The sequence below is a fragment of the Colletotrichum orchidophilum genome, assembly GCF_001831195.1.
Source record: "Colletotrichum orchidophilum strain IMI 309357 chromosome Unknown Scaffold_84.1, whole genome shotgun sequence".
In the NCBI taxonomy this organism is placed as follows: domain Eukaryota; kingdom Fungi; phylum Ascomycota; class Sordariomycetes; order Glomerellales; family Glomerellaceae; genus Colletotrichum; species Colletotrichum orchidophilum.
This window is the reverse complement of record NW_019173040.1, coordinates 68623-92673: the sequence shown is the minus strand read 5'-3', so window position 1 is coordinate 92673 and position 24051 is coordinate 68623. Positions and strand designations below refer to the sequence as shown.

At 53.8% G+C, this 24051-nt stretch overlaps 4 protein-coding genes across 4 annotated transcripts; all 4 read right to left on the bottom strand.

Annotated features, from left to right (window-relative positions):
* Window positions 1-2612: 2612 nt before the first annotated feature.
* CORC01_09351 (uncharacterized protein) lies at window positions 2613-2834 on the bottom strand (the record flags this gene model as incomplete). Its single annotated transcript, XM_022620980.1, has 1 exon — window positions 2613-2834. One exon carries the CDS (start codon window positions 2832-2834, stop codon window positions 2613-2615), a length of 222 nt encoding a protein of 73 aa, XP_022472502.1.
* A 3216-nt stretch (window positions 2835-6050) lies between these two features.
* On the bottom strand, window positions 6051-8384 carry CORC01_09350 (transient receptor potential ion channel; the record flags this gene model as incomplete). The annotated part of the gene is made up of 2 exons (XM_022620979.1): window positions 6051-6084; window positions 6142-8384. 2 exons carry the CDS (start codon window positions 8382-8384, stop codon window positions 6051-6053), a joined length of 2277 nt encoding a protein of 758 aa, XP_022472501.1.
* Window positions 8385-13588: 5204 nt separating this feature from the next.
* Window positions 13589-16183, bottom strand: CORC01_09349 (uncharacterized protein; the record flags this gene model as incomplete). The annotated part of the gene is made up of 1 exon (XM_022620978.1): window positions 13589-16183. One exon carries the CDS (start codon window positions 16181-16183, stop codon window positions 13589-13591), a length of 2595 nt encoding a protein of 864 aa, XP_022472500.1.
* A 4630-nt stretch (window positions 16184-20813) lies between these two features.
* Window positions 20814-22230, bottom strand: CORC01_09348 (tat pathway signal sequence; the record flags this gene model as incomplete). Its single annotated transcript, XM_022620977.1, has 2 exons — window positions 20814-21556; window positions 21612-22230. The coding sequence occupies 2 exons, from the start codon at window positions 22228-22230 to the stop codon at window positions 20814-20816; spliced, it is 1362 nt and encodes a 453-aa protein (XP_022472499.1).
* Window positions 22231-24051: the final 1821 nt, after the last annotated feature.

Genomic DNA, 24051 nt, shown 5'->3' with positions numbered 1-24051 from the left:
CAAATCATCAAGGCCCGTTGAGAGTGAGGCTGTGTTTCTAGCTCCCCCATCATTGAGCTTTGCCATCAGGTAGGTATCTTCACTTCACTCCTCCTGGACGAATCGAGTCGCAGGAGTTGCCTTCCTTGGGAACAACAACAACAACAACAACAAGATCACCTGATCAGTCAGCATTAGCAGTCAATCTACGACGCGGTGCCTTACGGTCGCTCAATGAGTGACGCCTCGCGCAGCCCTCGCTAGATCCCAGTCCGCAGGGTCGGGGCAGCCTCTCGTGGTGAGCTACGGTGCCGCTACGTGAGGCCGTCTCTCAACCAGCCGTTAGCCGATCTACGCGGGGCAGAGCGCCGCAGGCCACAGCAGAGGGGGTGTTCCTCTTTCACCTGTGCCGAAGCTCGTCACGTCTGTGTCTGTGCGATCCCGCATCATCCGTGCCATTCCTTGACAGGCAGCGGGCGTAATGGAGAAAGCAGGTACCCCCGGGAGCCAACACAGACCAACGACGATGGGAGGGGCCAGAAAGTGCGCCTGACCCAACATCGCGAGGTCCAGGCCCAGAGAATTCAATAGCGACTTCCCATAGATACCAGAAGAGGGCTGGGAGGGGGGCAATGATAACCCACCTCGATGTGAGTGGAGCAAGGGGGTGTGGGCTAGCCTGTGTAGGTCTCCCCGTTCTTAAAGGTCCAAATCGCCGCAAACAGATAGCTTTTTTGCCCTCTTTCTCGTCCTCTTATCCCATCAAGACTTGGCTTTCGCATCCACCTCAGCCAGACGCCCTCCGGATTCTCCGCTAAGCCTTACCTCGCACTTCTCGGTCTCATCTATCACCCACACTTACACTCCAAGACGTCTCCCTCGCTACCCTAGCAGCAAGTGGGACTTGGGACTTGAACTTCAGTGTCACACCCACTACCTCAACAGGAGGACGTAGAGAGAACGACGTCTCCATTCCGCCTCCCTTCCTCGCCACAAACAAAAAAAACAAGAGAGGAAAAGAGAGAGCCACAAGCTGACAAGGCAGTCTACCGGTTTGCCTGCCCGCGTGCCGACCCCGACTCTTGGAAGCTAGTACAAGATCCCCGTTGCAGAATCTCGTAGCTCGCCATGAATGCCCGGGCTGTCTGTATGCCGCACTAAACCAAGAATCGAAAGGCACCAGGAGCATGACGGAGTAGGGCGCAGTCTCGCGTATCCATGTCTCAGCGCGAAGTCCACCCGCTGGCTTTGAGCCTCTCTCTATTCCGTCCCTCTCACAATCACGATCTCGCTTGCTCGATCACACACTCGCATAATTTGCTCAAATCGGGAAAGTCTTCTTGCGTCCAGATTTGCCATCGTCTACGCTTCACACCCCTCCGAAAACGTTATTGTATCTTGATTTCCACGGCCGTACGCCGCAGCCGCGCTGCGTCTCGACCTTGTCGACTCCCCCGACCCCTTTCGCAACGTCTGTTGCCCAACTGAAAGCAGGTATCAACTACATCGTGAGCGAAAAAAGACCTCCCATCTTCGTGCGATGTTATCGATAGTTACCGTCGTGCCTGTATGGGTCTGGTCTCGCGTAGCCGCGAAGCGGGAACACCAACGCATCTGCCCAGCCGTAGCCGCCTAGCAGAAGGCTCCGTCTTCAACCGGAAGCAGCAGAGAGACGAGCTCCGTCCTCTGATACCACTCCGAACCGCCACAGCAAGCGCAAGATCTCGAACTCTTTGCCATCGCGAGCCTTGTCTCACTCGCTTCATCCGAGGGATCGAGAACCACCCCCCACCCCTGGGGACCCGCGCACCTCTACCCGCGCAGCCTAGACTATCACATCACTATCAAGGAAATGTACCCCTGTCCAGGCGACTGAGAAAGGGAGCAAGACACTGGCTGACAGAATTTGATATATGTCAAAGGAGCCGCGCAACGCCGAATCCTCCAACCCTGCAAAGCGAGCCACGTTCTGTTGACGATGTCTTAGATCCTCTAATTATTTCAGGCAAAGAACTGCAAGTGAGTGACATTTTGTTGCCTCACAGGCAATGTGCGCCCATAATGTCGTCATTGAGATCCGAAGTGGGATATGTACGAGGTAACGTAGGTATTGTCGACCATCCTGATTCTCTGTTCTTGCTGAAGGCTTCATGTTTTCCAAATGGTCACCGCCGTTCGCGCTGTTCATGCCGATGCTCTCGAGTTCTCGGGGGTCGAGTATGATCAGAATTCATCGATCATCAAGGTATCTCTACCGTCTATCAGCCATTGTATCGCAACTAAAGTAGAAATTATACACGGAAAGGAAAGAAATCGTCTTACGAGCGCCTTAATTTGGTCAAGCGGCGTCTTTCTCTCGTTCCTGAGCCAATGACATTTTTTCCGGAGACAGCTCTGTCGTTGTCTACCTGACTAGCTTATGGATTTCTCCGTAGCCAACTTCAAAAGCCGTGCGGGATCTGTGGGCACCTTCCTGTCACGTCCGAATCCGGACGAACGCAGACTTTCTCTGTCATCTTTTCTCGGTCAGTCAAGCTGTATGTCTTACTCCGGACCCTATCCGAGACGCTGCTCTTTTACACCTTTCGACTACTGATTTTCTGGGCAGGCAAAGTCTGGGGCCAGACGCCAGCTCAAAGCCAAGTACTTTGGTCCATAGCAGCCATCCTACGTTTGGAAGTCTTCCCGTGTCCGCCCTCAGCCCTCGCCGTCATGACAGCTGGCGCCTCGCAGCCCAACGTCAGGATGAACAAGTTAGTCCACAGGTTACTCCGTACACTATCCTCTTTCTTCACCCTCAGCCCGACTGTGGCGGCCGCCATCTCACACGAGCCACAGTTTATCCTACACTCCATCTTTCGGGCTGATTAGCCAAGCCTCATCTTCCTCGGACGAGCCTGACATCTCCAGGGAAAAGCCGGCGGCATAGCCGGCGGCATGGCCGGAAACCAAGAAGACCGTCATCTCTCCGGCCATTTTGTCCGTGAGATTGGAGTCTTCGGGATATTGGGGCGTACAACGCGTCTGTCGTCGCTAGCTCGCGCGTCTATCCGCCATGTCCTATCTAAATCCCAAGGTCGAACGACATCACGAATCTTAGATCAGCCAAAAATGACAACTAGATGCTGGTCGGAAACCCCCCCCCCCCCCCCAAACCCCCCCCCCCGTGCCACCACCACCCACCCCCCAGCACCCTCCCCCCCCACCCACACACGTCGACGTCTGCACCCCCCAGCCCACCCCAGCGCGACCCCCCCCCCCCCCCAAAACGCCGCCGCGGGTGAACAGACACCAGACCCCATTGACGTTGCCAAACAACCCGGCAGATTGGTGATTGGACTAACCAAGCGGCCGCCAGGAGCAAAGCTTCCAAATACCTTGAGCCACAGGAAGACCGGCCAGACATCCCGAGGATCTTATGTCGAAGCCTTGAAGGATCCCCGCGATATCTTTTGCTACTCCACTACACTTGTCAATTGACACAGGATCGATTTGGAGGCCGGTTCAAGCGACATTCATTCTTATTGCCAGACCGTCGGTGAAGCGATGTGTTAGATGACAACCTTATCTTGGCCTGACAGCACCTCGAGACTTCTAAATCAAGCGGCAGACTGCGCCGTCGACCATCCTTGTCATCACCTCTGGAACTACCGAGACGCGTCACACGTTGTCAGGCACGACTGCCAGTGTGGTTCAGAGGTAGGGAATAACACCATCCCCAGAAAACGCCAAAGCAGGTGCACCTGCATGTGCCGCTCTACGGGTCCTGATCCACCTGCCTTAGCCCTGCATGTGCAGCCTCACGATGAGCTCTACAGGCCAAGCCGTGGTAAACCACCGCGCCACAAGCCTCCTTGGTCAACCGGCCCTGTCGTTTCCGAGAGGGTACGGAGCTTGAGCAACCACAAGATGTTTTCCCACAGTCGGCCGCTCTTCCCTCCGCCCGCCTTGAGATGCTAGACGCCCTCGTCTCCAGCAAACAAGCTTGGGGGGCTTCGACTCCTAAGCGCCCTTTGACTGGGAATAGGGAGCTCTGTCCATCGTCCTAGACCTACCTGGAGATGGCTTCCTTCACGCCCCTCCAGGTAGACCACCCCCTCCTCGCTTGCCGTTTCCACTTTGGAAATAGCTCAGTCAAACACCATCCGCCTCTTGCACCCTCTTTCGCGGGTCTCGATGGCCAAGAGGCGTGATTCCGGGCCAAGAAGACTGTTTCTTTCTCAACGTCGCGATGCCAAGATGCGTTGAAGGCTCGTCGGCTCATCTTGTCTGAACCACCACCCGACGGCCAAAACTGGACTTCGTTACCTCGACATCATCCGATGTTACACAAATCTCGAGAGACCGGTCGTCCGCTCCCAACGTCCATCACCCAGCTCCATCATCCGTTCGTCGCGCGATGTTTCCTACATCACCCCTCCCTTCTTACAGTTTGTCAAGGACGGCGCGGGCTGACCGATCGACACCTTCTGTTCCGTCCATCACAAATCAATGACCGTTATACAGACAAAGAAAAGGCAGTCGTATCCCCATCTCCGGATCCGTGTTAGGCTGGACAGAGGCTGTGCCACCCACTCCAATGAATGATAGGCAACCTCTGTGACTCGCTCCACCTTGATCTCCCTCTTCTCTTCTCTCATCCTCATCCTCATCCTCATCCTCTTCCCCTCATCCTCGTACTCTTGCTCCTCCACGTCGGCCTCTCCACTCTCCACCACACCTAATCCACACCACCTTCACCGAGGTACCCTCACCTCCCTCACCTACACTACTCCCCTCGGAGCTGGATAACAGAAACCCCCTCCGGCCTTCCGGTACGGACGTATTGTATAGGCCCGTCGCTCCATCGTGCTCCGTCTACAAGGGTCCAGAACGGCCGTCGGCCAAAGATTACTACTGCGGATGGACTCGATTTTCCTCCCCCCTCAACATCAATCCAAGATCACCCATCCCTCTTCCACACCTAGAGCTTCATCTTGTCCCCTCCCCTCCCCTCCCTTCCCTTGACAGGCGAGCTAGGGAGACAGGTAACCTTCGACTAACGTCGAAACTTTTGCCCGACTGCCCTCTCGTGGTTATCAGCCACCGCCGTAACGGCCGAGGATACAGTCCTTGTCTCTGCCTTTTACCCGTTAGCAAACTCTAATTGGGACTGATGAAGAGACTTCTGCGTCGGAGATCTGTCCGCCTGTTGATCTCTGCGACACAACGGCCGAGGACAAGTCACCAAACAATGTTAATACTCCGGCTTGCTCACTGTCGACCAGTCGTGGCCTTTGCCCTCACACCACTGTTCATCCATGGCCTGCTCGTTCGTCGATAGACACGTCTTCTCGGCAAAAGAGTTGCCGAGTTCGCATCGTATCAGCCGAGACATGACTGGGTTTTCAGGAGACTTTTGGTAACAAAGAGATTCATTAACTATTTTGTGAGGGTTTTTTGTTTTCCTTGTCATGGGGTTCATCGTATCCCTTGGACTCGCAACGTTCCAAGCTGAGTGACCTTGGCACGGATGGATTGCCACCTCCGCCCTAGAGTTAGCCCTTTTTGAACCCCTTTCCCAGTTTCCCAGCCCGACCCATCCCACTGCTGCTGTCCTTGTTGGAGAGATATCCTTTCCCTGTCAACAGCAACTTATTTACAAAGTGAAGAAAATCCAGTACAACGCAGCAATCCTCCTGATGAGCGTGCCCGGCGACCCCGTAAAAGCAAAAAATGAAATCAACGCCGTGATCTCGGGACGCCGTCCTCAATGCCAGACACAGATGTTGTGTGGAACACTGAGATGAAAGAAGGAAAAGAAAAGGAAGAGATCATTCCCTCTATACTGTGATGCATCGCGTCATAACCCGACGTGAGGGCTCATGTCTCCTCTTCACGTCTGGCACATCATTACTGGGCTGATTGGTGTTGGGTTTGTGTCAATATCCCTCGTGTATCCGAGAGAATGTGACCAAACTGTGTGGGTTGCCCAGAATACCAACACAAAGACCGGCCAGGTTGCGTGGCACATTATTCCCAAGACTGTGGTATCTCCCATCCAAGCGGGCAAACATCATGTCGTGTCATATCTAGTGCTCATATCCGGCACCACGCTGCCAAGGGCTGTGTGAAAGTTAGCTGCGGTGACTTCAATTGTCCCTTGTTCCTTTGGCCTCTTACCTAGCGTTGTTTTGGTTGCGGTACTGGTTGTGATTATTGGCACCGAGAGTTGATGCAGAGCCGTTGTAGGGACTCGGGGTCCTAGTCGGCCCTTGTCCATAAGGATGGTGGTTGTCCGCTGGGAAGAGAGGCACTGAGGGATCCACTGGTGAGTGCGGCGCCTGACCGTGTTGTTGACTTCTAGGATGCTGCAGGGAGTGCTGAGATGGCGCAGCTGACTGGGCAGTTGACGGCGGCAGGGCAACACCAGAGGGGTCGGCCCGGCGGCGCATGGATTCGGACGAGATGGACTCATTGTCGTCATCAAGGTCGAGTCCCTTGTTGTAGTGTGCCTTGTCACCTCGGGCAGTCGCAGCCAGGGCGTCCAACTCCGTCGTGGTGTTGAGCTGAGTCTGGGACTTCATGAAAGATGCTCGGTCATCGGCCATGAACTGGTAACGAGCATCAGGGTTCTTGCGGAAGTAGATCAACGTGCTGCTGACAATAACGAGCAGCAGGAGGATCAGAGCGAAGGCTGCGTTGGCAATGAAAAGGACCACACCAACAATACCGTTGACCAGAGCCGGGGCACCAAAAACGTCTGAGAAGATGAGCAAGAAAATGGCGTTGAGGAAGTTCATAACGCAAATGGCAATGTTGAACGAGTTGGTGCTCTTATCCATCCAAGGGCGCAAAACACTGGCAGCGATGAGAGCCGCAGCCTCGATGATGACAAAGGCGATGGCCTGAATTGTTCCGTTACGTTGGGCAAAAGCGACAAACATTCCCTTCACAACCGTGTAGCCGAGCATGGGAACGATGAAGTAGTATGCTGAAGCGCGGAACTGGACGTAGAGGAAGCCCCACTTGTTCAGGGCCTGCGGGTCCGAGAAAAGGATGTAGGCCGGGTTCCGGTGCATGGCCACGGAGCGGCGCGCGATTCTGATAACCTTGAAGGAAGCCCATCCGAGGGTAAGGGCCATGCCAAAGAGGAAGAAAACGGCGAGAACCACCTCGGCCGCGGAGTCAACCTGGGTGAACTCCCAGAGGCAAAGGATCGTCATTTGGGGGAAGCCAATCAACGTCAAGCGGAAGAGAATACCCTTCAAAACAGTGAACCAGCCGTTGCGGAACTCGAGGAATTTCTCGCTGTTCATCCACTTCTGACGGACAGCCAACTCGCAGAATCCCTTGAAGGCAGCAACGCCAAGAACGGTGAAGATGACGAAAACGCAGAAGAAGGACAGGCCAGTCATAAAAAGGTTGGTCGACTCGATCTTGGCTCGGAAGGCAACTCGCTGAATTCCGTAGACGATGTAGCTGCCGGAGGAAAGCTGAATGTTGGCTCTCTTGGCGATGATGGAGGCACCCCCAGAGATGCCGCGCTTGGCCATTCTGGCAGCAGAGACGGCCCAATCCAAGGAACGCTTCTCAACTTGGACGGAAGTGGTCGTCAGTGAGTTGAGCAGAGTTGACGGGGTTCCGCCGGTAGCCCGCTGGTACCATGTGAATATATCCTGCATGAATTGGACGCGGATGATACCCATAGACCAAACGAAGTCCTGAGTCCATGACTGGACAATAGGAGGCAGGTGAACGCCGGTGAGACCAACAATAGCCTGAGACTGGAAGTAGCCAAAGAGGGAGAGCGTGTTGGCGGCGACGTGAGCGGCAGTGTTGGTATGGCCGAGACCAGAAATAACGGCTGAAGAGATCAGTCCCAGGCCGGCGATGATGGCGGTAGCCCACTTGACACCAACCAAGTCAACAGTTTTTCCGTTGGAAATGTCAGCCTCAACACAAGCCACACTGTTGGAGGTACCAGTCAAGTTGACGAAGACACGGACGGTGGCGTCGAGATCGGGAATGTTGTAGGCAATGCCGGGAATCTGGCCAACAGCATCTTGGCTGACAGGCAGGTTGAAGTTCATGGTGATCTTTCCAGCAGTCATGGGGCACAGACCAGCGAGGTTGATGCTGCAGGGGTCAACAGTGCGCCTCAAGAACTCGTAACCGTAAGCCGAGATGGAGATGTCAAAGACAATGCTGCCCTGGACAGAGGACACAGCGACAATGTTGATTGCTGCGCTTCCATTGCTAGGGGTAAAGACGACATTGAACAGACTGGCTGTGAAACTGGAATCATCCTGGCAGGTATTTAGCGAGTTTGACTGCAGCAACTGCTCAGCAGCCATGACTGGTGTCGTGAGGTAGTTGGCCAGGGTGCCGAGCAGAAGCAACGGCTTAGCGAATGACAACCTCATCGTGGTGGTAGGTCGTCGAAATTGCCTAGGTGAGAGTAAAGTGATCCGCTCGACTGTAGTCCGAAGTCGTCGGTAGCAGACGATGGGGCGCGGAAACTGCGGGGAGTCTGAAGCCGTCTAGATCGAGAATATCATGGGGGTTGACGTCGTTCCAGACGGTATTGATGACAGAAGATAATTCGGTAGAAGCGAAGGGATTGATCTAGTTGGTCGAGCTCGTGACCTGGGTGGTGATTTCGCGACGGGTGGCCTTTTTTTCCGTGGCAGGGGAAAGGTGCTAGCGAAGGTTATCTGCCGACGAATTGAGCTCAGGTTTGGCGTGGTGGTTGTTCCTGTCAATCCTCCTATTCCGGCGAAGCAAACGAAGTGAGCGATGGAGAGGATGGATGAGTGCGTCCCTCTCGAAGTCGGCGATAGAAGAAGCGAAGGGAATATTGGTGTCGTCGCCGTTGTCGTTGTCGTCGAATCAATCGTTGGTCGCAGGGTTAGGTGATGACACGACGGAGGGGTCGGTTTGAGGATGGGTGGATTTGGAGGTTTTGTTGTTTGTTGCGAAAAGGAAATTGAGAAGGAAGGGAGAGGAAAGGGAAGCAGATCGCCAAGCAAAGGGCTGGACGGGGAAGGCAAGAGTGATGAAAGGAGGCGCCGGTGGTCGCTGAATAGCGCTGCAGGTGTGGTGGTGGTGGTGCTGGCTGCAACCTTGGTCCTTGGGTCCCAGTCGAGTGTGCAAGACGTTCGGATTCAGGGAAAACTGGAAACTGGGCAAGGGCCAGAATACGGGGTTGGGAGGATGGGAGAGGGTCAGAGGGAGAGCGACAGGCCGACAGCAGGAATCCCGTGGATTGACTTGTGTCTGGAGTGTGGATGCGCCACTTTGTGGGTAGTAAAGGGGACAGGGGTAGGGACGGTACGGGGTGGTGGTGTCACTGGTGTCGGTCCAGGCTGTCGTAATTTCAATTTTGGAGTACGGTGGTGCGTCGTCGAGGATGCGGCCGGTCTGGCAAGTGTGGATGTACCTTGGATTCTTGGAAGTTGGCCCCCCCGCCTCCCCCCCTGCTTAAGTGGTGGGAGAGAACGGAGAAGGAGGGAAGAAGCGAACCGGCGCGCAATGGGATGAATGAAAGGTACTTTCTGATACATATGGCTTGGCGAGGCTGGAAAAGGCACCAACTCGGAGACAGCGACTCTACTTCAATTTGCCCGTGATTCGGTAGCGGATCAAAGTACCTCTTCCGTACCCTCACATCCAAAACTGGATTCAGCTCGTATTGACCCTAACAGACCTACAAGCCTCTGGCGCGTAAAGCCACTCAGGGACGAACGAGACGAACACGCAAAACGCCGTCTGTCTGTCTGTCACTGTAGGAGTCAGCCAAGCAATAGGTACCACTGTCACTACGAGCTTGCTGTTGCCGCAGTGCACATCCGTGGATAGGTATGTATTTTTGTCGGTTACGAGTTTCGGGCCAGGGCGAATTCCACACATGCCACGCCGGCTCGGGTGTTCATTAAGAGAAACAAGACGACAATTCACGCAAACACTCCAAGCATCGACTCTGGGAATGGCAGATCAACATCATCTGTCTTCCAGCCGTGATTGACGAAACAGCTCGTGTAGACCAAACTGATCCCTGCTGCTACACCAATGCATATTGTCCAAGGTAGTTTGTATAACGTGCCGCTACCGGTACATCGACAACATTAGCACCGACAACACAGACACGATCGTCGTTCGTCGTTGTCATCCTCATCCTCGTCCTACTTGGCGGACTCCCGCAATCATAGCGTCATTCGACCCTACAGCGTTCCGCCATCCGAATATTCTACCTGCAGGTCGGCATCTGCAGGGCCAAGCCTCAAAGCCCACCAAGGTCATTCATCCAAATCCCCGTCCCATCTTTCCTCCCGTCTCCCGCCTTTCCCAGTCTACATATTCCACTTTCTTCAGCTTCCTGATCCAGCCCCCAGACGCTGCCTGCAGACACGAATGCTGACCAGGTACTAATTAACTCCCGCCCGCTCCCGTATAGCACCCCCGCCGCGCTACACGGCGTATCCAGTTCAGCATCGTCATCCATCGCCCTCCAGCCTCTCCTTTCTCGTAATGACTGCTGTCAACGGAATAGTCCAGGCCTCTAATCTCGCAGTCCCGGGCCTCCGAAGGATTCCAAGACTCTCCAAGAATCTGTCCTAGCCTTGCGAGCTTCAAGACGAAGCCTCCAAGAAACCCAAACAGGCTCTGGGAGCTGCCACTGGCATGTTCCCTCACCCGCTCTCATCTCAAGCACCTCCGCGACACGGGGCGTTTGGGTGCCGCCTAGGCTCAGACATCAGACAAGACCTCAAGAGACACGAGAGAGAGGAAGAAGCGGCACGCGCTAGACCAAGCCGAAGAAAAGGCTAACCCACAGCTCATTTCAATGACTTTCTTTCTCTCATCGACTTGATTCACTGCACTGCCACAATTACTCTCTCCCAAAGGGCACGCGTACGTACGCATTACTCCAGCGGACCATGCCACACCGTGGTATCTTGCGCATTCACACCTGATTAGCCGGCTTCCGGGAGAGCGAGTGCGTCGGTTCAGTAGTCTTCGCCCAGTCCAAATGCCCACTGAACAGGCTCGACGTCGCAAATGCTTGCCCCCGGCTTATGTGGTTTCGTCCCAACGGCATAGAACCTGGCCGGGTCGTTTCTAAGGAGAAGGGAACCACGCGCCTGAGACGTCTTAAATTGGCCTGGCTGCCCCAAGGCGGTTGGCTGCGACTTGTGAGACTCAACCGTCCATTAGGCCGTGGACTCGAGAAGAAGAGAAAGAAAGAGAGCGACTGGCGGGAACGCGTAACTGAGGCTGTCGTCTGCCGGCCTCCACCCTGTAACATGTCCTGCAGCACTATGACTTCTCACACTGATGGCGGCACACCGCGGCACACCGAGCCGAGCGACCTGCACCACTGTTCCGGCCCACGATGGATCAGCAAGATTTCCAAAGCTAACGTTGACGATCGACGAGCGTGCAATGTTATGGGCTGAGGAACCGCCGGCCTACCTTTACAGACTTTCTCAGGAATGATTATCACAACTGTGCTCAATTCCAGCTGCGTGTCTGGGCACGAGAGGCTGTGTGCAACTTCAAGGTACATTCCTAGGTCGTATGAAGTATGCAGGCTTCCCGCGAAGAAGTCAATTGCAACGCCGCCTGAACCGTGTTCTCACCCGCCTGGCTTCCTCCCTCGCACAGTCCTCTTTCTCTCTCCCCCCCCCCCCCTTGTTGGTCCTCCGAGACGCGGATCCTCGGTGCATCGCCACGAATTGTGATTTCTCGCCTCGAGCGTGTTCCGGCTCGCTCTAGACGAGCGCACATCAAACATCACTCAGAAACAAATCCGCATCTCCCTCGCTGCTCCCTTCTCCGCAAAGCCCACATTTTCTAATCTTGTTAGAATGCCGGAGTTGCCATATTACCGCTAGCAACGCGTGCTTCGGGGCCCGGAGTGTGTTGCGCTGAAAATCACAATCCTCCTGGGGTGTTGCAACGACCCGTCTCCAATCGCTTAGCCAAAATAAACATTCCATGTGGGAACACGACACATAATCCACCCACTCGTCACGGCACCAGCAAGCACGAAGTTTCCCTTAATCGCTCATCAATCTCCAGGCTGTGTGGCCTGCATCCTATCCGCACCTCTCTCCTTGCGTCCGTCGTCGTATAGCACGACTGCCGTGTATGTCTTGGAATCTTTTAACCTGTACTCTGGACTCCCTAGAGGAATTTCCAATATTGGCAATTCCTTGCAGCATACGGAGTATTCCATTCCCTTTTTTTTTTTTTTTTTTTTTTTTTTTTTTCCTTTTTTCCTTTTCCCAATTTTTTTTCAAGGCGGCCGGGTCCCCCCACCGTAAAGTTTAAAAAAAAAAAAATTTTTTTTTATTTATTTATTTTTTTTTTTTTTTTTTTTACCCTCTATCCCTCTCGCAAGATTGATTCCAAGGCGGCAGGTTCCGCCAGCCGTAGAGTTTAAAAAAGAACACAATTCTCCAATATTCCCACGTTGCAATTCTATTTTCATTTATCGACAACCTTAATCTATGTCATGCTGCGCGCGCAAGGTCCATGCAATCAGTACATTCGTACGAATACATGATACATAAGCAACCCGGGAAACGGAAGGTGCTTCTCGTCTCGTAACCGGTTCGTCCGTCCGCAGATCAATGGCCCGACGACGCTTTAACATACTCGTGACGCCCTACGAATACCGATTCCTCTCACGAACCCAGAAAGCTCGTGTATCCATTACATACCTGGATACAGACTAGTCACAAGTGATGAGAGGCGGAAGTCTTGCGCAGTGCACTACCTGCCCCCGCGAAAAGCGTATTCATTTTTAGCCTTGACAGGGCCGCTTGACAGGAGGGTAGGGAAGGTTTGTGCATGATTTCCTGCAGCGTGAAGTCAGCGTCGCCCGCGAACCGTGTCGTAAGGAAATTCCAACGATAAAATCTTTTTTTTTGGGACGGTCGTTGCGGTACGGAAACTTTCATGGCATGTTAACTGGTTGATTGAGATGCCAACCGTTGACCTCACGACTGAAACACCAGGGCAACCAACACCGGCGATGGGGGCGAGCCACTCCCGCTGCACTAACACGGGATCGACAGGGCAACCAACAGGCAACCATTCTACCGGGCTGGATGTGTGTGTCTCTCTCTCTAATCAATTCGATAACGCTGTTCAATGGCAGTCATTTGTTCTGGTGCCCAATTCACCAGTCAACTCTGATTAGGCAAGGCCAGAGTATATTACATTCCATTATCCGTATCTATCCAATCAACCTGCAATGATACGCATGCGGCATACACGCACGATTGCCGGATTGCAAAGCCAAAAAAAAAAGTAAAAAAGACCTTTACGGAAAAAACTCCTCAATCCCAAGAATCTAACCAGCCCATGAACCCAAACCCGCATGCAGCCAGATATTATCAAATACGTCTATCCCGCCGTTTTCATAATATGTGACGCCTTAAACTCCCCTGCTTCCCTGAAATGCGTCCGTTGAGGTTGGAAGAAAAACGTCTCACCTTTATTGCGTGCATGTCCGTCTATGCAATCCATCTCCATGCAGCAGCTTGAATGAAAATTTCCATAAGCCATCCAACTCACCCAGACGTTGTTTCAACATTTTCATCCATCTCGCCATGTGTCTTTAATCATACGAATCCCACTGTTGGTTCCACGGCTTATTCGTTCCCTGAAAGTCCATGCCGTGCTTATAATAGCCAAGCAGCTCCTCCTCGTCGACGCCGCAGTGCGTCTTACCGTCGCGGCCCTCGAACCAGCCCAACCCGTACGTCTTGCCGAGACCCTCGAGGTACCGTGTCATCTCGGCGTTGCTCATCCTCGCCGTGTTGACAAAGTCGTAAATCATCTTGCTCTGGTGGATGAAGGCGAGGTGCGACGAGATGGTGTTGGGCTGCCGGGGCAGGAATGGATGTCGACGCCGGAGGAACACAATCGTCGCGACCGTGCCCATGTACACGAGTATAAACGTCGCCAGGCCGTACGAGATCCAAAAGGACGAGACTGTTTCTTGCCCGGCGTTGATGCCTCCGAGGTCCGGGTCGGCAGGTTTTTGGTCCGGCGGCGCGTAGGCGACATCGAGAAACTCGGTTCCCACGACCGTGGCTAGGCTGGTCAGCAATACCGTCAAGACCTCGGCAATCATGCTGCCGAACCCTACCAGGAACATGAGCGTGTGGCCGTTGAGAAAGGCATGGAACGGCATCAAGGCGAACGGCATCGCCGTGTAGTCCAGTGTGAGCGTCTTGAACGAAGAGTGCCTTTTTGACAGGATATAATACGGTTCCATCATGCGCATGTCAGTCTCCAGGCCTCCCCAACCCAGCTTGATGCAAACGGCCAAGGCGGTCACCACCCATGGCGCATTTGACGTGATGATGCTGGCGCTGGAGAACAAGAAGACCGGGATGAAGCCCGTGAACAGGGCGATGCCGATGACGAACGTGAGGAAGCCACCGAGGCGCAAGGACCGTGGATGAGGGTTCAGCGACAGGTGGTCGTCGCGGTACTTGTCGGTATCCTGCGATGACACGGGATTCTCGTCGTCGGGGGCCAGCGACGCGTTACGCAGTACGTAACGGCGGTGCTTCAACTTGTCGTGAATATCGCGGTGGCTTACGACGTCCAGGTCCGCAAAGTCGACGAGGATGTGGCTGACGACCGCCATGGACGCAAGACCTGCAATGCCTTTTACATCAGCCAACAGGCCAGATCTTCTCCTCTGGAGGATAAATAAGAGAACGCAGCCACAAAGTGCGCAGACACAGAGAGTGGAGGACAGCAGCCTCGACCAAACTGCACTGAGTTTGATTTCCTTTTCGCCATCAGAGTCCGCAAGTCGTACGAGCCTGTCGGGATATAAAACAAAGGACGCAGCGCCAAAGGTGGGCACCAGAGACACAGCCAGGGAGGTCGCGATAGAAGACACGGCGACTGCAAAGTGCCGCAGCTTGAAAGCTCGGATGGGTCGCACCCAGCTCAGGCTGGTGACATAGTCAACGTTGATGGACTCGGCTGCAAGTGCGCCACCCTCTTTGGAGAGCTGATAATACGCCTCGAGACGTTTTACTTCAAAGTCGGTGACTTGCCACAACACGCCATACGTGACGGAGAGGATCGTCGGCAGGAACTTGACGGCGAAGTACTCGAGCCCCGGAATATCGGCAGGCTTTCGGAACTTGACCAGGGGATGAGTCTGGGATCTCTGATAGAGGAACTCGACCATGACGGCTAATGCAATCGACAGAGTGATTAAGGCGGTAAGATACGGCCACCTCATCGAGAAGGGCTTCCAATTTGGTTGCGGGTAAAAAATCTGCGTCTTTGGGCTCCTGTTAACGGGAAATGTAGCATGCCGCATACTAGCATCGTCGCCCATGATGCTCGGTCCCGCGACGACGCTGAGATCTACCTGATCTACATGCCGCCGAGTGGCCTCCTCCGGGGTGTCGTCGATGATCACCTCAATGACCTTTCCTCTTTTATTGGCCTCATCCTGACCGCGGTCCTTGATCGTGGCTGCTCGGCCTAGCTTCTGGCGACGAGTGAAAGATCGCGTGAGGGAGGACCTCTTGGGCAAAGGCGACGACGAAAGCAGATCCTCGCCCGTGATGGTGGTATCTGGCCTGAACCCCGCTCCGAGACCGCCGGTGAGATGACCGCGCGCCTCCTGCTCCTGCAATCTTTTGAGGAATGCGTCGTCTTGAAAGCCCATCGGGCCAAGCGCAGCAGTTACATCGAAAATGGGTTCATTGTCCGGTACCGACTCGTACGGCGACGAATGGCCTATGGGTGCGGCGGAGCGCAGGAGGGAGAGGTCATGTTCTTCCTCGGGTATGGTATCGTGCCCGCGTCGCGAAATTGCGCGGGCGACATTCCGGCTTAAGTGAGAAGATGTTCTAGAACCAGTGCCGGAACATGGAGGCAAAGACGCATACCCAGCAGCACCAGTGTACGAAAGGGATGCGGTCCACGAGGAAGTCGTCGAGGGTCGTCGATGAAGTTGGTCTAATTCGTGCGGTGACGGCGAGGTGTGATTAGAGTAGGACTGGAGCGAGACCAGGGAATCCCTCCCACGAATTGTAGCGGACGACCCGTCGTAAGAACGACTGTCAAAGTCGCTGACGTCGGACAAGCGGGAGTTTTGGTGTGCAAGTCGTGGTCTCTCTTCGGCAGCGTCAGGAGGTTGGTAGGACGCACCAAAGCCTCTGTTTTGCGTCATTGTTTACGGCGTATTCATCTCGAGACGGCGTCGTCGTCGTTATCGGAAGTGTTTCTGTTGCCCTTGTCAAGGTGGACTTGGGCGAGGTGCTCCGCGACTCGCGAGGTGGCGAGGTTGGTGTAAGTGCGCAAGATAAGGCAGCTGGGAGTGCGTGCGAGCGAGCGAGCGAGCGTCAGGAGGACAGGTAACGAGCGATAAAGTCGAAAAGACGAGAGAAAGTTAAGAAGGCAAACTGATCACGGAAAGATAGGCATCTCGGTCTTTTAGTTGCCCAGCCAGCTCAGGGAATAATTAGGGGGGAAACCTAAGGGATTTGAGATGCTGGGGCAGCTGAGTAGAGAGGTTGTAGGGCTGCTGGGGGTGCGCTTTCGTGGGGGAGATGCGATTGGGCTAGGCGCAAGGAAGAAAATGGAAATGAATGTTGTCTGCAGACGCAGACCAGAGGAGTTCAGCATGGGGTCCCACCTAGCCTGCCACCGGGCGAACCAAGGTGGTGAAGTAAGTCAAGGACTGTACTCCGTACGGCGGGCATGTCTCTCCAGGGGAAAGACCGGCGTGGTAAGGCTGAGTGAGGACTGGACGAATGGCGTGAGATGCGTGGTGAGGATGAATGACGGCCCAGACAGCCAGAGGGATCCTTCACCGGCGTCAAACAGCAGGCTCGATTCGTATATCTGAACTAAGCAAGGTACTGCACCGAGCTGCAGACTCTGACGTTTCGTGTCTTGCCCACCTTGCGTCGACCAATGTCCCGTCTTTCAAGTTAAAATATCATGATGGGAATCTCGTTCCAACCGGAATCTCAGGGAAATGCACGAGGGGTTACCTCCGAGCGAACGGCCTGCGGGTACAAGGGTGTCAGTGGTCACAAACTTCGGATGGCATGCCTCTGGTCGTGCCTGTCCTCCGTCCCCCGTCCAGATTAAGCGTCGCACTGACAGTGGGGGAGGAGATTTTCCCTCCCAATCCCATTGCATGGAACATCGGACCGCAGCTTACAAAGTACGAACCTATGAGCCAACGTTTGCTGCAATGAACCTGCAGCAGGCCTGCAGGACAAATCGATAGTCGTCGACGCCCCTCCCCGCCTCCCAGCCGCCGGACCTGATCTGACGCCGTCTTGCAGCAACGGCTGCAGCTAGCCTTCCAAGGTGACTGGCTGAGCAAGACGAAGAGACAGAGACCTGAGTCTTGAGGCTGCCACTCGCTATAGCTATTATTATCGGTATGCATGCCTTTGCTATATTCAGCCCCCAGCGCCGGATCGCTCGCAGGGGCGTCGCTTAAAACCTGGCAGCGCGGAATGTTGCCGGGGCATGAAACCGAGCGAGCTGTCTCTTGTTGTTCTCGTTTCCGTGCTTGCGATAGTCGGCCTGCTTTCATCGCACTTCATCGCATTTCATCGCCTGTCACCGCGACATAAAGTAGGTAGCGAAATGTCTCACGGCCCAGCGTTAGTAGACTTGTTTGACCCGTCTGTCTGACAGGGGAAGGTCAGAAATCGGACAGGAAATCATCCCGACGCAGTTGCCCGTGGGAACACGGCGTGACAGTTCGAGGCCGTTCGCTTCCAGGTTCCTCCTGATCCCGGCCCAAGCCCTGTCGACCGAGCCTCATCCAAGAAACGGGCTTCTTACATGGCTGCCACATGGCCGTCATATGGTCAAGATGTGTTGCTAAGTACGAACTTGAGCTGCCCTAACTACGTACCCTATCGTCCTTTGTATCCGTCCGTATCGATAGTTTGGTTCGACTTTTCTTGTTCTTCCACGCGAAGCGGGTGATTCGGTGGTGGGTGCGTCGGCTGGCCTCGGCAAAGGAAAGGACAGGATCATAGGCCCACAATCGGCACTTACCTACAACAACAGCTAGTAAGCTGGTCGGTTAGCTCAGTTGGTTAGAGCGTGGTACTAATATTTCACCTGAAATGTCATGTAATGCCAAGGCCGGGAGTTCAAGCCTCCCACTGATCATTCCTTTTGTCTTTTACCGCAAGTAATTCCTCTTTTGGCTCTCTTTTACTAGGTTTCCCATTAACCTCTCCTTTTCTATGTTGTTTAGTTCATTCGTCGCTGTAGCGGGTTAGCTGTACTTACCGACTGTCACGCCCGCAGTCCGTTTTCCATGAGACAACCGTATCTCGCAACGCTTCAATCCAACTTCATCATTCCTGCTCAGTTGAGTCGTTCTCCCTCTTCAGTTCTGTCTGAAAGGACCCCTTTGATTTGTTGGTCAAATTAAATCCATCGAATGGGGTTCAAGAGTAATCGTGTCCCTCTATCTCGGCTTAATTCGAGAACGGGCCGCTGGCGGTTTGACATAAAGAACAGCCTTCCTGAACATATCTCACCGTGATCTCACCTTCAACCCATCGCTCTGAATCAAGGTCATTGGTCGATCAATGACTCGAATGGCACTTGTGTGTCGAGCAACAGAGGCATCTGACGCTCGTTCGTTGTTTACAAGTCAACTAGCCAGAGGTTCACAGCACAAGGCGAACAAAACTGCTATAGACTGTATCTTTTCCCTTTTACCACCTGTGCTTCATTATTCCTGTATTTTATACATACCTGGCTAATACTGAGGTGATATTGGTCTGCATCAGATGACGGCTACAGAGGTGCTGCTGTCTTTCAGAGATGTGATGCCCACTGCATAGGCCTCTCTTTTGCCTTTGACGGCTGGCAGACTCTTGACAGTGTCATTTCTGAGAAGCTACAGATATGTCGCCAAAGCAACACTGTAGCGAAATCGATACTATACCCAACTAATGGTTCTCATTGCACTGCAGAGGGCTATTGGTCGTCTCCCACGGTACTCTGTACTGCTGCTCCCATACTCAGTCTCAGACTTTCTATCAAGATTCGATCATGTATACTTGGACGACTGAGTTGAGGATCTCAATGGTAACAGCAATGCATCTTCGCTCGTGTTTGTTAGAATTTGCGATGCTCTTGGATTCTAAATGGTATCGACGCGCCGGATCTCATAGTGATCAACATGAGCCACGACTTTCACTCTATTCCCACATTATTACCTCGCCATGTGCAACTCAAAGCCTTCAACATCCATGAACGAATACTTGCTTCGGACATGCCGAAAGAAGATCATCAACCCATATGCCATGAGTCAACGGGGACGCGAAACGTGCTGCCCTCGACACCGCGAGCACTACCATGGTGCGGGTAAGCCTACTGATGGCGATACGAAAACCCTAGAGTGAGTCACACCACGATTTAGGCGCTGCGAGCCGGAGGGAATTGCCGGTTTTTATATGACCTGGTTGTGAGGCTATGTAATATCAAACCTTTCCCGTTATGTAGGTGAGTGGAATGTGGACGTCGAGACGGTCCATGGCAGCGGCACCATGAGCGCCCGGCCCAGTCTAGGCTTGAGAAAGCTCGCCCCAAGTTCCAGACGTTGAGCGTTGTCGATGGGGAAATCTGATGTAGACATTGAACCGCCATTTCACGTCGTATCAATCGGGGAACGCCGTCTAAGGAGCTCATAGTTTGCGTCTCCTTTGTATACCTGAGAGTGGGAAGTAGAGTTGTTTGAGTAGTCAGAGTTCCTTCTGATACCCCTCAGCATGTAAATGCCCCCGTAGTGCCAGACTCACGTGAAGCGAGCTGCAGGTGCGGAACCGGCGAGATCTTGTCAAGATAACAAGCCAAGCCGAAGTAGAGACACGTCCCCAATTCTATGGGGAGCGGATTTTGATTGCCTCATAGAGATGTGTGTATTAATGACATTGTCCGGATCCCCTAATCGGATTTTCCCTCCGTCATTCGATTCACATTCCATGCCATCTTGTCATCCAGAACATACGAAGGCGGTGTACCGAGGAGATTTTGCGTCAAATTGAGCGGCCTCTTTTCAGAGGATTACTGATTCAATGGCTTACGACATTAGGAACGGTGTCGGACCACAGGCATGGGCCCCTTGAGAGACCGGAAAATACGGCTGTCAAGATTCGCGAGCGCAGCAATGGGGAAGTATGCGTAGATGATGAGACAAAGGAGAACAGATTTATGTAAAGCAACCTAGTTTAATTACCCGTTAGACAGGGAAAACAACCTTGAACATACGGATGGTCTCAACATAATCCATGTTGCTATGATAGGAGACCAAAAGCCATTTGAACAGCTACCACCATCCGAATATCTTCAGGAGGGATTGGTTCATTGATACGGGGCAAACGAATCACTCTCCTTCATCAACATCTCCACGTGGCCGGATCAATGGGCTTCTATGGGCAGCAGAACATCGGCCTTCAGTCGTATAGTAGTAGTAATGTTACCAGGTTGATGAACTGAATCGCCATCCCCCCCCACAGTTAATGTCCAATGTTGCCCATGATACGGCTTTCGATAGAGCAGCCACCATCACATTGAGAAGCAAGGATCCAAGGATCTAGGTCTTTTCAGGATATTGTAGCAGTGAAATTTATATGCAGTGGTAGTCTTGCATTACAGTATCTCATTTAGCAGCCAAACCCAAACAGCCACCATTTTCAGATTGAACATCCACTGGTCCTGTAGTCCGTCTATGCATAAACACCCCAAGAACGCCTGACATGCTTTATCATTGAACCGAAATTATCAAAAGACATTATTTAACAGTTAATCGCTCAGGCCAGCAGCAGGGCGGAGGCGAATGCCAAAACCAAGACCAAAATCGAAGCAGTCGGCCTTCCGGTAGACGCGCCGGTGACTTTACCGCAGCACTCGCGCGTGTACGTGACATTGTTCATCTTCGCTTGCACCTGGAAGACGGAGCCCTCTGGGTCGCCGTAGTTGTAGTAGTCCACGTTGAGGACCTTGGGCGGGAAGCCCCAGTCGCGGGTACAGTTCTGGGCCGCCCCGCCGAGGGACCCATTTCCGGTCACGTTATTCGTCGTGTTCAGTAGGGAGACGGCGGGTACGAGGATGGACGCGCCGAAAATATTGTACTCAGCGTTGAGGTTGTGGTTCATGAGGTAGAGGCGGTCGCGGGCGGCCTCCTGGGACAGGTTGGGCGGGCGTTGGGCGGTGCAGGGAAAGCTGCGGTCCATGGGGTCGAAGGGGGTCTCCCACATCTGGGAGAATTCGTCGAGTAGCCACGGGAACTTTTGCTGGTCCGCCATGTAGTCCAGGAACATGACGACACGCTTGCCGCCCAGGATCATCTGGGAAAGAGTAGGCCAGTCTTCCAGTCTCATGGGAAGGTATGGGGGTTGGTAGGCGTATTGGAGGATTCCCGTTGACTCAATAAAGGGGGCATATAAGTCAGGCGTGGAATAGTTGCCGTTGCCGAGGAGAATTGTGACGACGTCGTACGGGTGAGAAGCGACCCATTCACGCACCGTGGTCAGCCATTCGGTGATGGGCCCGACTGCCATGCGTTAGCTGCGGCTCTGCGAGTACGAGTCCTGTTCTGGGGAGCTTACCATCGAGAATATCACAGGAAGAGTGGCAGAAGTGTGGTACTGTGCCATTGGTGGGCCACTGGATCTGGGCCTGGAGGAAGCGGATGCCGTCGTTGAGCTGGGCCGTGACGTCGAGAGCCTGGTTGGAGGCCGAATTCCCGGGGCGCACGAAGGGGGAGTTGTGGCATCCGACCTCGGTGACATTGCTGTACTTGCGGTCACAGAACTCGACATAGTTGTTGCAGGGCCGGGTGTTGGTCGGGCCGGCCGGGGCGGTCTCGCTCTGGGTGGCATTGCCAGTGATGGTGGACGTTACGACAGAAGTCTGGCCCGAGATGATAACGACAGATTGGCCGACGGAGTTTGTTGTCGTTTGGGTGACGTTGCCGGTGACCGTCATGGTCCCGGTCATGGTGGAAAGGTCTCCATTGGTGAGGGTGATTCTCGAGGTGTAGGTTGCGTAGGGACCCGTTGGCGTTCTAGGCTGGGTGACTGCGACGGTCTTGGTTCCCGAGAGAAAGGTCACATCGTCGGTGTTGGAAAGGGTGAAAGTGCTGGTGCTGACAAGTTCCTGAGCGGCAACTTGGGTCGCGAAGAGGGACAACAGCCCGATGGATAGGGCAACGAGAGATGCTGTCATACTGGGCGCAGCAGCCTCTTCGGCGAGGACTTGTTGGTGATCTGGCCGAGAAAACGAAAGGAGTCGTGGTGGTGTATTCTCTCTATGTGCGCGTGTGTTGGTAGGGGTGGTTGGTGTTAGGTTCGAGATGGGTTGTATGTATTCGGGATCAGGGATGGCAGCGAGGCGCAGTGGCCACTGCGCGCCCCTCGGGAGAGAATTGAGTTGAGCGAGGGACGGGAGACAGAAGTCAAAAACGCTTATCGGACGAGAGAGTTTCGATGATGATCCCCGAGCGAATACCGCCGAAAAGCAGAAGCACGTTAAGGTACTACGGTAGCATGAAAAAGGAGAGCCCGCGTTTTCCTTTTTCTTCTGCATGCCCGTTCTTCACGAACGGCAGAGGCGGAACGTCCAGATTTGACAGGAGAGGAAAAGTGCCACTGTTGCGCCAGCAGCAACAAAGGCCTACTACTTTCCTTGGTGCCAATGTCGACTCAAGTTGAGCCCCGTTGGCTATGACATAATATTTGTGTATTCTCTTTCTTTTTCTGGGGTGGCCCAGACACTCTTCTGCTTCGAGGGTGGCCCCAGCCCATACGACGCTAAGGTACGGCGCTACCGTAGGAAATGGGACCAAACTGGCAGGGGATAGCCCGTTGACGAGACCCACCTGGCGGTACATAGGAGCACTGAGCCCCATAGAGACGACCCACCAACACCGCAAGCTGCTGCGAGGATCACTGGGGATGTGCTGGGACCCTGCTGGTTATCTCATCGGCAGCTCCAGCTGGACAAGGTCATGCAGTCATGTCATTGCACCCATCACATCTCGTAAAGCAGCAGGTGACGAAAATGAATGTCGGGAGACTAGAAAACAGAGACTGGAAGCAGCCCACAAACGAAACGAAATCAACGGAGGGGCGGCATTTTGAGTCTTGGACGCGCCGTTCTATCTACTGCACATCTGCGGCTGTGCCTGTGGCAAAAGACAGCGCAGAAACAAGGACTGGGGGCATGTACGGATATCCCTGGCGATCAACGGCTCCTGTGCCGGCGTGGCGGGGACGGACGCGCGTGCAGGATCGCCTTGTCTTCTTGCGGCTCCTGGGAATAATCAAGAAACCAATGTTCCTCCTATTGCAAAATGCAAATCCAGGAAGCTGAAAAGAAAGAGGTGCCGATGACCATCCCACTGAGGCAGACAGGACGATCATGAAGACAAAAGAGGAAGAAGAAGAAAACAGAGTTTTAGGCTTAACACTTGCCGTCCACCTCATTTCGTTTGTTTATACTATGTAAGGATACTAGATCAAGACATCTGGGTCTTGCCGGGATTGTGACCCTGGGGTGCTGCGACGGGGAATTTTAAAACTATTTCTGACCCAGCTAGTCCCTGAAGAAAATGAAATCCCCTCCATGCCCCGTCCTCCTCGGACAAACCTGAGCATGATGTTGTCAAGGCGGGAAAAGCACAATACGCGTATAGCTTTGTGTAGGAGTTGCAAATGCAGAGATGCAGGAGGCACAGAGCGGGACGGGGGACATCCGTACGGGGCCCGGGAGTCGGGTCGATGGTGCAACAAGGAGAAAGCGGCGCTACCCAACGATCCACCCATTGGAATCGTACCTCGCACAGCCAGTGTCTGCGCATCTGGTTTGCTGTCATTGACTTGTTGTTCCTCTCGAATGGCTTGCCTAACTTCCTTTTTTCTTAGTAACCGCTGTCAACTTTGATGATCCCATTTCAGCTGGGGAGGGTTTGGTTTCCTACAGGCTACAGATCGCCCGGCATGGAAAGTGACACAACGGCCCGGTTGGCTGGACTCCTTGGGGGCGGTG